General features: G+C 38.2%; 1 protein-coding gene across 3 annotated transcripts in view; it reads right to left on the bottom strand.

Annotated features, from left to right (window-relative positions):
* STAG1 (STAG1 cohesin complex component) overlaps window positions 1-17,196 on the bottom strand; it is a 435,356-nt gene that overhangs the window by 196,473 nt on the left and 221,687 nt on the right. For all 3 annotated transcript variants that reach the window (XM_060149789.1, XM_060149788.1, XM_060149790.1), the window contains one exon: window positions 764-840. In XM_060149789.1, the coding sequence (XP_060005772.1) occupies window positions 764-840 (77 nt within the window). The remainder of the gene's footprint in view (window positions 1-763; window positions 841-17,196) is intronic.

Below are 17,196 nucleotides of genomic sequence, written 5' to 3'. Positions count from 1 at the left end.
TGCATGATTAATTTGTGAAGACAATAAAGAAAACTTGTATTCTTAATGGAAATCAGATTATCTCAAGTAGAATGTCCCAAATAGAAGTTCAAGTTTTATACACACACACACACACACACACACACACACACACACACACACACACACACACACACACACACACACACAAAGAAAATGGGAAAGGGGTGGGAGTGGGGGAGGTGTGTGTGTGTGGGTATGTCAGTGGTGGGGATCCATGTAAAATAATTTTGGGAATTCTGGATTGAATTAAGTTAAGGAGATTTTTCTCCATTAGGATTTCTAAGAACCTTAAATAAGTTAATATGCTTTCACAATCTCTAAGGTAGGTATAATAGGCAGCCTGCTCACACTTCCTTGACCTCCAAACCCTTTTTTCTTTAAAGCATTTAACAAGACTAGTATTCCACAGAACATGAAATTGCTGGAGATGTATCTATAAATTCAGGAATTTTAGATGGTCTTCAAGAATGACTATCAAGAGTCAACTTCTACTTCACACCATGAATTTTCTTATCCTTATCAGCTATCAGTCACTATTCAGTGCTACTACCTCCATGCAATGTAATAAAATTCCCAAATGAATGAGATTAATTTTGGAATTAACAGCATGGATTATCATATAAATGAGAAAACAGTATATCTTCCCTTATACTAAACACCAAGTCAAAACAAAACTTAAAATAACATATTCATCATTTACAAGTGTAAGCAGGCAGTTTGTATAAATATTGAAATGCTATACCTCATCAAATTCTTCAGTCATTTTTCTGATGATTTCTGCATTCTGCATATTTCGAAACATCTCTATTCTCACAGTACCTGTGGAACAACAGATTTTATATAGTTAATCTTTTTCTATCCCATGCTAAAAATTAAATTTAACCTGAGCCCTGTTTGAAAAGTTTTATATGAAAGTGTTTGGGTTTTTCTTACTTCCCCCAAACTTCTATCTATTCTAAAGGAATCCCTTGTTTAAGAATTTAAAAGTTCTTTAGACATTAAAAAAAAAACCCTGAATATCCTATGAATTAGATAAGTATAAGGAAAACTATTGAGAGAAGTGTTGAAGAAGGAAAAGACAAAGACATAAAACAATGAATTTATATGGTAAGGAAGCCCCTAAAGATTGACTTAAATATATACTGGTGCTAACCAGACATACAGCTGGTTGCCTTTGTCTGAAAAACATCCAAGTATAGAAAGTGTTATCTCCCTTAAAGGCTCCCTCTGATATTTTTTAATCATCAGAATATTCTTCGATAAATTAAAACTAAATGTCCCATAATCTAACAACACATTTCAGTTATATCTGTTTTTTTGAACATGAAGAGTTGCTCAATAACTTCTACATAAGGATCAAACAATCAAAGAAAAAGTTAACCTCTTTCAACATCTCATTCTTTCGTACTACTTTTACCTTACTTTATTTTTATCTCAAATATGGTTATGTAAATATTATCACTCTTATGAGAATGAGTGGTTTATATTGAAAACCTGTGTTAAAAATAACATTTAAAGAAACTGAAATAAGGTTCAATTTAAAGAAACTGAAATAAGGTTCAAAATCAACTTAGGTACAAAGAATTCCGGCCTAATAATTAAATGAGGTTCAGTTTCAACTGTATAAGTGTAAAATACTCAAGTTAAAAATCACAAAAATAACACTCAATGAATCAGTAAGAAAATAATTACTGTATAACCTCTGACAGGCTCCTTGCCAGTGATTACCAGCTCCAACTCAAATCACAACTAGGAATGTAGGTGGGAAGAGTCTCTGAAATGTACTGTACGCTTACAGGAAAGACCATGGAAGCAGTAGGATAGCCACTAAAAGTCAAAGTATGATCTTAATTCTGAGTCCCAACAAAAACTACAATGGAACATGTGGCACTTATTAAACTCGATTTAACTGAATTAAAATCTATAAAATGAGAAAAAAGCCCTATCTGCCCTATCTTTTAATCAGGATCATTTAAAAGCACAGTTTATTTACTGATACATAGTTCTCATTCATTTTCTGGATGATGAATTAAGTACTACCAACAGATATTCCCAATATTCAACTTTAGAGATGACAGTCTAGGCTGGAATGTGGATGAAAAGGAAAAATATTTTTAAAGAGTTCTTCCCCAACATGCAATTTCTGAAACAAAATGAGAAACTTTTTATCCTGATTTTATTTTTTTATGTGAAAAACAGTAACGTAGAGAGTATTCAACAGTGTTGAAGACAGGTTGTTTATGTACTACAATACAGCCTTTATTTTCAGAGGATTTTAAAAAATTAAATAAACAAGAAATGTGCTCAACTGATAATTGTAACTAATCTCAAATAAAAGTAACTTTCTGTTAGACATTCTTAAAATCACTCAAAACAAAATTGTTTCTATTTAACCTTGTTTGGGTCATGAAATATTCTGTCAATCTGAAATAACATTCCCATAGATAAAAAGCATGTAATTTCAGGGGTTAATTCATGGTACTCTTGATAAGTAAAAACATTCATAAGTACTAATAAAAAAGCAAAAGAAGTAAAATTAGATGTTAAAATTTTTGAACATGGGAAGAATTAACTGTTCTTCTTAGGGAGATGGAAATATTTTATATTTTGAATGGAATGTCATTACATGGTTGTACGCATTTGTCAAAAGCCACCTATCTGTATACTGTGTGTGAATTTTAATGTATGGAAATTAGATCTTGGTAAAGTTGATTTTTTAAATATTCAAGAAAAGGGACAACATTAATTCTACTACTTCATTAATAAGTTGCACATATCACTCTTAAAATACTCCCAGTGTAAATAATGTTCAACTACTCTATATCCATGATTGACATGGCAGTTTTCATATTCAGTGGAGTCTTAACTATACTTTCAGTAAAATAGCTATGTTAGTTCATAAAGAGAGGACTATTTCACTGCATCAATTTCATGTGGTAAAGTGAAGAGCAACAAAACAGTAACTAGCATTAAAAGCAATATGAAAAAAACCTCACGCTTAGCATCTTTAAAGATGACTACAATATACAAATATCAATTACTAATAAAATAAAATCAGATGTTTAAAAGCCATAATTTTGAAAATGAACAGAAGCTTGTTACTGATTTTTCTTTTAAGGACGAAAGTCCTTCTCCTGCCACAATGACTATTCCAAAGATTAGCCTATTTACTTATTTTCCAACTGTTCATTCTTCTCCAATCGGGTACCACAACTCTACAGAAACTGCTTCCTCACACCAGCTGTCTCCGAACTGCTACATCAAACAGTTTTTCCTTAGTAATAATCTATCTAATGTATTTAAAGAATTTGCTTATTTTATTGGTTCCCACAGCACTATATATTTACACTATATTCTCTGATGACTTATTTTTATTTCTTTCAGTTACTTTTAGTCATTTAACCTAAGTACATACAGGTAATTTCTAAAGCTCAATCCAAGCATTCTTCTTTGCCCTTTTTTACATTTTCTAACCCGGATGTGGTCCCTACCTCACCCACTAGAATAAAGTATGGCAGAGACCACTACTTACTGAACTTTGTATTCCCCCATGAACCTTGAAAAATGCCTGACATGTTAAGCTCCTCTGCCCTTTTAAGCTTTCTTTGACAAAGAAAAAAATCTTGCCTTAATTCAACACTAATGTTCAAAATAAATTAAAAAGCTAATCTCAGTTCATCTTTGGATTCTTGGTTCTTAAAGATGCATATTTCTAATAGAAATTAGATTCAGATTCAGATTCAGATTCAGATTTAGATTCAGATTCATGGAAACATAAATATCTGAAAATAAAGAATAAAAGAGAAAAGATCACCTTCCACTCTCTTAAATACTAACAAGTTATCTATGAGAATCCTAAAAGAATAAGCCACCAACATACATATTTTATATTAAAAAGTAAAAGTTTGCTTGAGCAGGCCTTCCTCACAAGATTGTACTTTTTTAATAAAGCAAAAGGAAGAACTTTCAAAACTGTCATTTTAAACTATGAATAATTTTAGAAATGGAAGTAACATCAGAAAACTACCATCAAGTTCTTAATCATTTAAACTATGTCAAATGCTGGTAACAGCAGAAATTGATACAATCCCTGTGGTATGCAATTCGGCAAATGTCTACCAAAACTAATTTACATCCTCTTTTGTCTTGATATTGTACTTGTTGCAAAGTATCCATAAAATCACACATGTGCAAAATAATGAATATACAAGGTTATTCCCTGAAGCACTGTCTGTAACAGTAAAATAGGAAAAAAAACCCCTATGCCCATAAATAAGAATCTGATTAAATAAGTAAAAATGGTGATGATAACAACAATGGTGGTGGCAGTCTACATCTGGGTGCTCACCATCTGTCAGGTATTGTGCTATATAAGTGCTTAAACTTCCAAACACCCTTATTCAGAATACAATTTTTCTCCCATTTTACAGATGAGAAAATTGAGGCACCTAGAGATTTAGCAACTTGTAAAAAGGGTTTTCCAGCAGCACATCCATGGCCTGCATGAAGGCAATCTGGCTATATAGGTCCATGAAAACCACTACTTTTAATTGGCTCTTAAAGTCAATGGAAGCCATGGAGACAAAAAACAATAAAGCTATCTATGACTGATACGAAAAGACCTGTAGGATACATTTATACCTGAAAAAAGAAGGGATAGGTTCCAGTTCAAGATGGTGATGTAGGAAGACCCTGAATTCATCTTCTCCCATGGACAGAATTAGTCTAGTTACATATGGAAAATTTTCCTCTTAAAAAAAGTATTAAAAAAAAAAAACATAAAGGCTGGCTGAATGACAATTATACATCAGGCAAACGAGAAGAAAACCACATCAAAGCAGGTAAGAGAGGCTGGCACAAAATTTCACCAAATATGGCACAAAATAAACCCGACCTACAGCACAGGGAAACACAAGCGAGAGGGAACTCAAAATCAGAGCTTCTCCCTGAGGACTGAAGGGCTCAAACCCCACAACAGGCACCAAAAATTTTTAAGGCATGCACTTGAGAGATAAGCCAACACCCGCCCCCCCCCCCCCGCCACCAGCCAAAACATCTAATTTTGAAAACCAACAGAGCCTCACATCCTGAGACCCACAGGACAACACCAATCTGGTAGAAAGCTCTTAAATGGCCTGCACAACTTGGACTCATCTACCCAGCGCCCAGCTCAGAGGCAGCCTAAAGCAACTCAACTTGAACTGAATCCGGATCACCTGCTTACATTAAAACCATGGCCTAAGGGGCAGGCATCCAATTTAACACACACATCTAGGAGCCTGCTGAAACACTCTCTGGGGATGGAGAATGGCAGGCACCATCTCACACTTTCCCTTTGCTGTGCTCCAGAGCACCAATACTTCCCGAAAGAGAGAAGACTACATGTGCCTGGTGCCCCAATTTTTCTGGCTGCTACCCAGGATATGATTCTTGATCGCCTGGCTCTAAAGGCTAGGGGAGCTTGCATTCCTGATCACATGCAACTGTAATAATCAGTGTCACCCAGAATGGAGCTCATACCCATCTGGTGCCCTGATTTTTGTGACTGCTACCAGGGATCACCTTTACTTCACCTGGCTTTCGTGGTCAGTGGGGCTGACATTTGTAGGTACTGCAACACTGTAACCAATGAAGACAGAGTTCTAAACCAGCTACCACCTCCAGGGCACAGCAAGAGGCAACAGATCCAAGAACTCAGTCTTTCTGTGAAAGAGACCTATTAGCTAAACATTATGATTGTGGCTTGAGGGGCAGGGTTCTCTCTAAACATGCATCTAGGGGTTGACTGTAATCCTTTTCAAAGATTTCAGAGGATGGGCACTATCTTCACACTCACTCTCTGCAGTGTTCCAGAGCACCAGTGTCTCCTGCTGAGAAGCTTTACATGCATCTGGTACCCTGGTTTTTGTGTCTAATACCTGGGACATTTTGCAACTGGAGCCCAGGGCTCCCTGATCACTGGGATCTGGTTGCAAAAGGGGCTTGGGTACCTGGGTTCCATGGGACTGTGGCAATTAGAGGGATGGTTCTGGGCAGGTTACCACACGTAGCCCACTGCACAGACAGCTGGCTGAAGCACATTTCCCGGTCTATGAAAGAGGCCACTTTGCTTCTCCTGCAGCTTTGGATTGAGAAGCAGCCTTCAAGGGTTTTTTAAACATCTTTATTGGAGTATAATTGCTTTACATTGTTGTGTTAGTTGCTGCTGTATAACAAAGTGAATCAGCTATACGTATATATATATATATCCCCTCCCTCTTGCATCTCCCTCCCACCCTCCCTATCCCACCCCTCTAGGTGGTCACAAAGCACCGAGCTGGTCTCCCTGTGCTATGCGGCTGCTTCCCACTAGCTATCTATTTTACACTTGGTAGTGTATATATGTCAACAGGATTCAGGTTTGACACACATGCGGTGGCATATGGAGCGGCTCTAAAGGAACATAGACTGTGGATGTCATTTTGGCACTCTCCTTTTGCCTTGCTCCAGCTCACTGTTATCTCCTACAAAGAAGTTATACACTCATCTGAAGTTCTGATTTTTCTGACTGCTGCCCAAGGTATACTTCCAGATTGCCTGGCTCTGGTAACCAGTGAGGCTTATGTTTGCAGCCTTTCAGGACTGCATATATTATATCTACATACTTTTAAAAACGGCTAGCTGATGGCTTGGCTTCTAGTCAGCCTGAATCTAGGTGCTGAAATCTTCTACTCTGGGACAGTGACAGGCCTTGGCTCATCCTCAACTACTGGGAGCTATTAAAAATATATTAGGATGCTTAGACAAGCAAAGAGGTTTGAGAGACGACCAATAGCTGGGGCAAGGCTGAACAAAAAGGTTCACCTCCTACACAAGGCCACTCCTTCAAGACTGGGAGGGGGTGGTTGTTTCATCCACTGTATATAAACCAATAGAGAGAGTCAAGCAAAATGAAGAAACAGAGGAATATTTTCCAAATGAAAGAACAACAAAACTTCAGGGGAAAAAAAAAAAAACTTTAATGAAATAGAGATAAATATTTTACCTGATAAAGTAATGGTCATCTGATATCCACCAAATGGGTGGTAATGGGAGTAATGGGTAAGTGAGAACTTCAACAAAGAGATGGAAAACATAAAAAAGCACCAATACAATTCACAGAGATGAAGAACACAATAACTGAATTGAAAAGTACACTAGATGGGTTCAAGACAAAATGAAACAAAAGAAAAAATCAAACAACTTGAAGACAAGGCACTAGAACTTACCCAATCACAGCAGCAAAAAGAAGAAGGTCAAAGACAGCTTAAGTGACGCATGGGATGATACCAAACATACTAATATTCACATTTTAGGTCTCCCAGAAGAAGAAGAGGGAGAGAAAGGGGCAGAAAACAGACATTCAAGTCCAGGAAGCCTAGAGAGCTCCAAAAGAGATGAACTGAAAATGGCTCACAGTAAGGCACATTATAAATAAAATGTCAAAAGTTAAAGACAAGAAGATAATATTTAAAACAACGAGAAAAACAACTATCTATATACAAGAACTCCCATGACACTATCAGCACACTTTTTAGCAAAAACTCTGCAGGCCAGAAGGGAATGCATGATATATTCAAAGTGCTGAAATAAAACTTCCAACCAAGAATACTATACCTGGAAGAGCTCTCATTCAGAATTCAAGGAGGGAGAGTTTTTCAGAGATGCAAAAGCTAAAGGGGTCCATCACTACTAAACCAGCCTACAAGAAATGTTAAATGGATGTCTTTAAGCTGAAAGGAAAGGGCACTACTTAGTTATCAGAACACATATGAAAGAATAAATCCCACTTAAAAGTAAATATATAGTGAAGTAGTGGATTAATGACTTATGAAGCTAATATGAAGGTTAAAAGACAAAAGTAATAAAAATAAGCATGACAGTAATTAGTTAAGGGATACATAAGATTTTTAAAATGTAACATGAAAAATATAAAATGTGGACAGTGCAAAGAGAGTAAAAACGTTAAGCTTTAAAACAGGATGGATAAAACTTAAGTTGTTACCAACTTAAAATGTGGTTGTAAGTGTCATGACAACCCAAAGCAAAAACCTACAGTATAAACACACAGAAGATAAAAAGAAAGGAATATATACATATCGCTAAAGAAAGTCATCAAACTATTCTGTTGGCCAAAAAGTTCATTATGGAAAAATGTTACAGAAGATGTTAACATGTTACAGAAAAACCCGAACAAACTTTTCAGCCAACCCAATACAAAGTAGGAGAGGCAAAGAAGAAAAAAGGAACAAGGAGTAACTATAAAAACAACTAGGAAACAATTAACAAAATGGTAATAAACACAAACCTATCAGTAACTACTTTAAATGTAAAAGGACTAAATTCTCCAATCAAAAGACATGGAGTGGATAAATGAATAAAAACACAAGTCCCATCTATACGCTGCAAACATGAGGCACACTTTAGATGTAAGGACACACACAGACTGAAGTAAAGGGATGGAAAAAAGATATTCCATGCAAACGGAAACCAAAAGAAAGCTGCAGTAGATACATATATATATATATATATATATATATATGAATACACACATCACACATAACAGACTTAAGAGAAAATTAATGGTATAGATACAATAAAAAATAATAGTAAAGGAGTTGTCCAACAAAAGGATCAACATTTGAAAATATTTACGAACCAAACATATGAAGCAAATATTAAAAGAACCAAAGGGAGAAAGAGAAAGCAATACAATTATAGAAGACTTTCATACCCTACTTAAACCAATAGACAGATCATCCAGACAGAAAATCAATGAGAAAACAACTGCCTTAAATGACATTAGACCAGATGGACGTAACAGATATTTATAAAACATTCCACCCAAAATCAACAAAATACATATTTTTCTCTAGTGCACAGGGAACATTTTCTAAGATAGATCATATGTTTGGCCACAAAACAGTCTTAATTAATTTAAGAGGACTCGGTTTTGGCTGAAAAGATGGCAGAGTAGAAGGACGTGAGCTCCCCCCTTCTGACAAAAACACCAACATAACAACTAAATGCTGAATAACCACTGACCAAAAAACAGAAAAGAAAAAAAAACAAACAAACCCAGAACACTGGAAGCTGCCAAAAAAGATACCCTACATCCAAAGACAAAGAAGTGGTGATGGGACAGTAGGAAGGGCACAATCACGATAAAATCAAATCTCATACCTGCCATGTGGGAGACCCAGAAACTGGAAAATAATTATACCACAGAAGTTCTCTCACAGGAGTAAAAGTCCTGACCCATGTCAGACTTCCCAGCATTGGTACCTGGCGAAAAGAGGAGGAGCCCCCAGAGAATCTGGCTTTGAAGGGCAGCAGGGTTTGATCGCAGAAATTTCATAATACTGGGAAAACAGAAACTCCTCTTGGAGGGTGCACACAAGGTCCCGTGTGCAACAGGACCCAGGGAAAAAAGCAGTGACCTCATAAGAGACTGGGCCAGACCTGTTAGTATTAGATGGTCTCCTGTGGGGTCGAGAGTGAGGCTGTAGCTCACTGCTGGGACAAAGACACTGGGAGTGGTGGTTCTGGTGAGTATTCATTGGTGTCAGCCCTCCTGGAGGACACCATTTCCTCCCGAAGATCTAGCCCCACACAAAAGCCCATAGGCTCCACTACTCGGAGGCCTCAGGCCAAACAACCAACAGAGCAGGAACACAGTCCCACCCATCCACAGACAGTCTGCATAAAGTCTTCCTGAGCTCAGCCCCTCTCACCAGAGGAACAATACCCAGCTCCACCCACCAGTGAGCAGAAGGCCCACAAGGATGCATGCACAAGCGTCATAGCCTCATCCACCACAGGGGCAGACAGGAGAAGCAAAAAGAACTACAATCCTGCAGCATGCAAAACAGAAACAGCAATCACAGAAAGTTAGACAAAATGAGAGGGTAGAGGGATATGTCCCAGATAAAGGAACAAGATAAAACCCCAGAACAACAATTAAGTGAAGTGGAGATACTCAATCTACCAGAAAAAGAATTCAGAGTAATGAGACTGAAAATACTCTGAGATCTCAAAAAAATAATGGAGGCACAGATTGAGAAGATACAAGAAATATTTAACAAAGACCTAGAAGAAGTACAGAACAAACAGATGAACTATACAATAAGTGAAATGAAAAATACAATAGAAAAAAATCAATAGGAGAGTGAGGCAGAAGTGAGCTGAAAGACAGAATGGTGGAAATCACTGCTGTGGAACAGAATAAAAAATAAAATGAAAAGAAATGAGGACAGTCTCAGAGACCTCTGGGACAACATTAAACACACAAACATTGGCATTGTATTATAGGAGTCCCAGAAGGAGGAGAGAGAAAGGACATGAGAAACTATTTGAAGAGATAATAGCTGAAAACTTCCCTAACAAGGGAAAGGAAACAGTCACCCAAGTCCAAGAAACACAGAGAGTGCCAGGCAAGATAAACCCAAGGAGGAATACGCCAAGAAACACAGTAACCAAACTGACAAAAGTTAAAGACAAAAACAAAATGTGAAAAGCAACAAACAACATACAAAAGAAATCCCATCAGGTTATCAGCTGATTTCTCAGCAGAAACTCTGCAGGCAAGAAGAGAGTGGCACGATATATTGGGTTGGCCAAAAAGTGCCTTTGGTTTTTAAGTAAAAATGAAAGACACACTTTTCATTTTCACCAACAACTCTATTGAACAACGGAGTCATCCCTTTGTTCCACTACCTTCTGCCATTTTTCAGGCAACTTAACTCCATCTTCCCAAAACTTTTTATCTTTTTGAGCAAAGAACTGTTCCAGGTGCCTTTTACAGTCTTCCAGGGAATTGAATTTTTTTCCATCAAGAGAATTTTGCAGTAATCCAAAGGTGCAATGTCTGGTGAATACAGTGGGTTAATCAGAACTTCCCATCCAAGCTGTAATAGTTTTTGCCTGGTCATCAAAGACATGCACGGTCTTGCGTTATCCTGATGGAAGATTATGCGTTTTCTGTTGACTAATTCTGAACACTTTTCATCGAGTGCTGCTTTCAGTTGGTCTAATCGGGAGTAGTACTCGTTGGAATTAATTGTTTGGTTTTCTGGAAGGAGCTCTTAATATAGGACTCCATTCCAATGCCACCACATACACCACATCACCTTCTTTGCATGAAGTCCAGCCTCTGGTGTGGTTGGTGGTGGTTTATTTCACTTGAACCGACAATCTCTTCCACTCCACATTATTATCTAGTAACCAATTTTCACTGCCCGTCAAAATTAGTTTTAAAAGTGAAACGTTTTCATTAAATTGCAGTAGAGAATCACATAGGGAAATAGGGTCAAGATTTTTTTCGCTTAACTTATGTGGAACCCAAACATCAAAGCGATTCACATAACCAAGCTGGTGCAAATGATTTTCAACGCTTGATTTGGATATTTTGACTATGTCGGCGACCTCCCGTGTGGTATACCGTTGAAATTTCCAGCACAAAACTTCGCAAACCACCTTTGACATGTTCAATCAGACACAGCATCTTCTCCATACACTGCACAATTTTTTTGAGTGCTTCAGTTGTGTTTTTACCTTTCTTGAAATAATAAACCATAATATGCAGAAACGTTGCTTTTTATCGTCCATCTTCAATATTAAAATGCGACACAAAAATTCACCAAATTTGATGTCTTTTTTAAAATGCACGCTGATATAACAGCTGTCAAATACAATCTACCAAAACTGTTTTGAATGAAGTTAAAGCCAACTAAGTACTACTACAGCAATCTTACAGAAAAAACTGAACAAACCTTTTGGCCAACCCAATATTTAAAGTGACGAACGGGGAAAACCTACAACCAAGAATATGCTACCTTGCAAGTCTCTCATTCAGATTCCACAGAGAAATCAAAAGCTTTACAGACAAGCAAAAGCTAAGAGAATTCAGCACCACAAGACCACCTTAACAACAAATGCTAAAGGAACTTTTCAAACTGAAAAAGAAAAGGCCACTACTACAAACAAAATTACTAATAGAAAAGCTCACTGGTAAAGGCAAACATAAAATAAAGGTAGGAAATCATCTGCACACAAATATGGTATCAAAACCAGCAACTGTGAGAAGAGAACACAAATGCAGGATACTGGAAATGCATTTGAAATTAAAAGACCAGCAAATTAAAACAATCTTGTTTATATATAGGCTGTTATATCAAAACCTCATTGTAACCACAAACTGCAATTCTACAATAGATACACATACAAAAAAGAAAAAAGAAGCAAAACACAACACTGAAGTTAGTCATCAAATCGTAACAGAAGACAACAAAAGAGGAAGGGTTAAAAAAAAAAAGAGGAAGGGTAAAAAAAAGGCCTACAAAAAGAAATACAGAATTTTTAAGAAAATGGCAATAGGAACATACATACCAATAATTACCTTAAATGTAAAAGGATTAAATGCTCTAAGCAAAAGACACAGACAAGCTGAATGGATACAAAAACAAGACCTGTACACATGCTGTCTACAAGAGACCCACTTCAAATCTAGGGACACATACAGACTAAAAGTGAGGGGATGGAAAAAGGTGTTCCACGCAAATGATAATCAAAAGAAAGGTGGAGGAGCAATACTTGTATCATACAAAATAGACTTTAAAATAAAGACTATTACAAGAGACAAACAAGGATACTACATAATGATCAGAGGATCAGTTCAAGAAGATATAACTACTGTAAATATATATGCATCCAGCACAGCAGCACCACAATATACAAAGCAAATACTAACAGCCATAAAAGGAAAAATCGACAGTAACACAACAATAATGGGGGACTATAAGACCCCACTTTCATGAATGGACAGATCATCCACACAGAAGATCAAAAAGGAAACAAAGACCTTAAATTTCACATTAGACGAAACTGATATTTATAGAGTATTCCATCAAAAAGCAGCAAGATACACATTCTTCTCAAGTGCACATGGAACATTCTCAAGGACTGATCACATGATAGGTCACAGAAAGAGCCTTGGTAAATTTCAGAAAATTTAAATCATGTCAAGCATCTTTTCTGACTACAACGATTATGAGACTAGAAATCAGTTATAAGAAAAAAACTGTAAAAAAACACAAACACATGGAAGCTAAACAATATGCTACTAAAGAACCATTGGATCAGTGAAGAATCAAACAGGAAATAAAAAGATACATAAAGACAAATGATAATGAAGGCATGATGACCCAAAATCTATGGGACACCATAAAAGCAGTTCTAAGAGGGAATATAATCTTACCATAGGAAATAAGAAAAATCACAGATAAACAACCTAATCTTATACCTAAAGGAACTAGAGAAAGAACAAACAAAATCCAGAGTTAGTAGAAGGAAAGAAATCGTAAAGATCAGAGGAGAAATAAATGAAATAAAAACGAAGACAACAACAGACAAGATCAATGAAATTAAAACTGGAATACAAAGATTTCTCGTTATCTCGGCAAATCAATCAACGTAATACACTACATCAACAAACTGAAGAATAAAAACCATATGATCAGAGAGGGGGAAGATGGCATAAGAGTAAGATGCGGAGATCACCTTCCTCCCCACAGATACATCAGAAATACATCTACACGTGGAACAACTACTACAGAACACCTACTGAACGATGGCAGAAGACCTCAGACCTCCCAAAACGCAAGGAACTCCCAATGTACCTGGGTAGGGCAAAAGAAAAAGGAATAAACAGAGGCAAAAGAATAGGGATGGGAACTGCACCAGTGGGAGGGAGCTGGGAAGGAGGAAAGGTTTCCACACACTAGGAAGCCCCTTCACGGGCAAAGACTGCGGGTGGCGGAAAGGGGAAGCTTCAGAGCCGCGGAGGAGAGCGCAGCAACAGGGGTGCAGAGGGCAAAGCGGAGAGATTCCCGCACAGAGGATTGATGCCGACCAGCACTCACCAGCGCGAGAGACTTGTCTGCTCACCCGCCAGGACGGGTGGGGGACTGGGAGCTGAGGATCGGGCTTCGGTCGAAGCGCAGGGAGAGGACTGAGGCTGGCATCGTGAACACAGCCTGCAAGGGGTTAGTGCACCACGGCTAGCCAGGAGGGAGTCCTGGGAAAAGTCTGGACATGCCGAAGAGGCAAGAGAATTTTTCTTCCCTCTTTGTTTCCGGGTGCACGAGGAGCGCTGCTTAAAGTACCTACAGAGATGGGCGTGAGCCGTGGCTAACAGCGCAGACCCCAGAGACAGGCATGAGACGCTAAGGCTGCTGCTGCCGCCACCAAGAAGCCTGTGTGCGAGCACAGGTCACTCTCCACACCTTCCTTCCAAGGAGCCTGTGGAGCCCGCCACTGCCAGAGTCCCCGTATCCAGGGACAACTTCCCCGGCAGAATGCACGGTGCGCCTCAGGCTGGTGCAACGTCATGCCAGCCTCTGCCTCCGCAGGCTCGCGCCACACTCCGTAGCCCTCCCTGCCCCCCGAGCCTGAGTGAGCCAGAGCCCCCGAATTAGAAGAAACTTTAAACCCGTCATGTCTGAGCAAAGAACAGACGCCTTCCGGCGACCTACATGCAGAGGCGGGACCAAATCCAAAGCTGAGCCCCGGGAGCTGTGCGAACAAACAGAAAGGGAAATCTCTCCCAGCAGCCTCAGGAGCAGCAGATTAATAATCTGCAATCAACTTGATGTACCGTGCATCTGTGGAAAACCGAAATAGACAACAAATCATCCCAAATTGAGGAGGTGGACTTTGAGAGCAAAATTTATTTTTTCCCTTTTCCTCTTTTGGTGAGTGTGTATGTGTACGTGTCTGTGTGAGATTTTGTCTGTATAGCTTTGCTTTCACCATTTGTCCCAGGGTTCTATCCGTCCTTTTTTTTGGTTTTCTTTTGTTTTTTACTTTTTAAAAAATTTTTTTTCTTAATTATTATTTTTTATTTTAATAACTTTATTTTATCTTACTTTATTTTATTTCCTTTAATCCTATTTCTTTCTACTTTTTCTCCCTTCTATTCTGAGCTGTGTGGACGAAAGTCTCTTGGTGCTGAAGCCAGGAGTCAGGGCTGTGCCCTCTGAGATGGGAGAGCCAACTTCAGAACACTGGTCCACAACAGACCTCCCAGCTCCACATAATATCAAACAGTGAAAATCTCCCACAGATATCCATCTCAACACCAGCACCCAGCTTCACTCAAGGACCAGCAAGCTACAGTGCTGGACACCCAAGGCCAAACAACAAGCAACACAGGAGCACAACCACACCCATTAGTAGAGAGGCTGCCTAAAATCATAATAAGTCCACAGACACCCCAAAACATACCACCAGACGTGGACCTGCCCACCAGAAAGACAAGACCCACCCTCATCCACCAGTACACAGGCACTAGTCCCCTCCACCAGGAAGCCTACACAGCCCACTGAACCAACATTAGCTACTGGGGACAGACATCAAAAACAACAGGAACTACGAACCTGCAGCCTGCAAAAAGGAGACCCCAAACACAGTAAGATAAGCAAAATGAGAAGACAGAAAAACACACAACAGATGAAGGAGCAAGATAAACACCCACCAGACCCAACAAATGAAGAGGAAATAGGCAGTCTACCTGAAAAAGAATTCAGAATAATGATAGTAAAGATGATCCAAAATCTTGGAAATAGAATAGACAAAATGCAAGAAACATTTAACAAGGACCTAGAAGAACTAAAGATGAAACAAGCAATGATGAACAAAACAATAAATGAAATTAGAATTACTCTAGAAGGGATCAATAGCAGAATAACTGAGGCAGTAGAAGGGATCAACAGCAGAATACCTGAGGCAGAAGAACGGATAAGTGACCTGGAAGATAAAACAGTGGAAATAACTACTGCAGAGCAGAATAAAGAAAAAAGAATGAAAAGAACCGAGGACAGTCTCAGAGACCTCTGGGACAACATTAAACACAACAACATTCGAATTATACAGGTTCCAGAAGAAAAAGAGAAAAAGAAAGGGACTGAGAAAATAGTTGAAGACATTATAGTTGAAAACTTCCCTAATATGGGAAAGGAAATAGTTAATCAAGTCCAGGAAGCACAGAGAGTCCCATATAGAAAATACCCAAGGAGAAGCACGCCAAGACACATATTAATCAAACTGTCAAAAATTAAATACAAAGAAAACATATTAAAAGCAGCAAGGGAAAAACAACAAATAACACACAAGGGAATCCCCATAAAGTTAACAGCTGATCTTTCAGCAGAAACTCTGCAAGCCAGAAGGGACTGGCAGGACATATTTAAAGTGATGAAGGAGAAAAACCTACAACCAACATTACTCTACACAGCAAGGATCTCATTCAGATTTGATGGAGAAATTAAAACCTCTACAGACAAGCAAAAGCTGAGAGACTTCAGCACCACCAAACCAGCTTTACAACAAATGCTAAAGGATCTTCTCTAGGCAAAAAACACAAGAGAAGAAAAGACCTACAATAACAAACCCAAACCAATTCACAAAATGGTCATAGGAACATACATATCGATAATTACCTTAAATGTAAATGGATTAAATGTGCCCACCAAAAGACACAAACTGGCTGAATGGATACAGAAACAAGACCCATATATATGCTGTCTACAAGACACCCACTTCAGACCTAGGGACACATACAGACTGAAAGTGAGGGGATGGAAAAAGATATTCCATGCAAATGGAAACCAAAAGAAATCTGGAGTAGCAATTCTCATATCAGACAAAATAGACTTTAAAATAAAGACAATTAGGAGAGAAAAAGAAGGACACTACATAATGATCAAGGGATCGATCCAAGAAGAAGATATAACACTGTAAATATTTATGCACCCAACACAGGAGCACCTCAATAAATCAGTCAAATACTAACAGCCATAAAAGGGGAAATCGACAGTAACACATTCATAGTAGGGGACTTTAACACCCCACTTTTACCAATGGACAGATCATCCAAAATCAAAATAAATAAGGAAACACACGCTTTAAATGATACATTAAACAAGATGGACTTAATTGATATTGATAGGACATTTCATCCAAGAACAACAGAATACACATTTTTCTCAAGTGCTCATGGAACATTCTCCGGGACAGACCATATCTTGGGTCACAAATCAAGCCTTGGTAAATTTAAGAAAATTGAAATTGTATCAAGTATCTTTTCCGACCACAATGCTA

Source organism: Lagenorhynchus albirostris, chromosome 5, assembly GCF_949774975.1.
Source record: "Lagenorhynchus albirostris chromosome 5, mLagAlb1.1, whole genome shotgun sequence".
In the NCBI taxonomy this organism is placed as follows: Eukaryota; Metazoa; Chordata; class Mammalia; order Artiodactyla; family Delphinidae; genus Lagenorhynchus; species Lagenorhynchus albirostris.
Note: the sequence above shows the minus strand (reverse complement) of the source record. Positions and strands in the feature narration are given on the sequence as shown.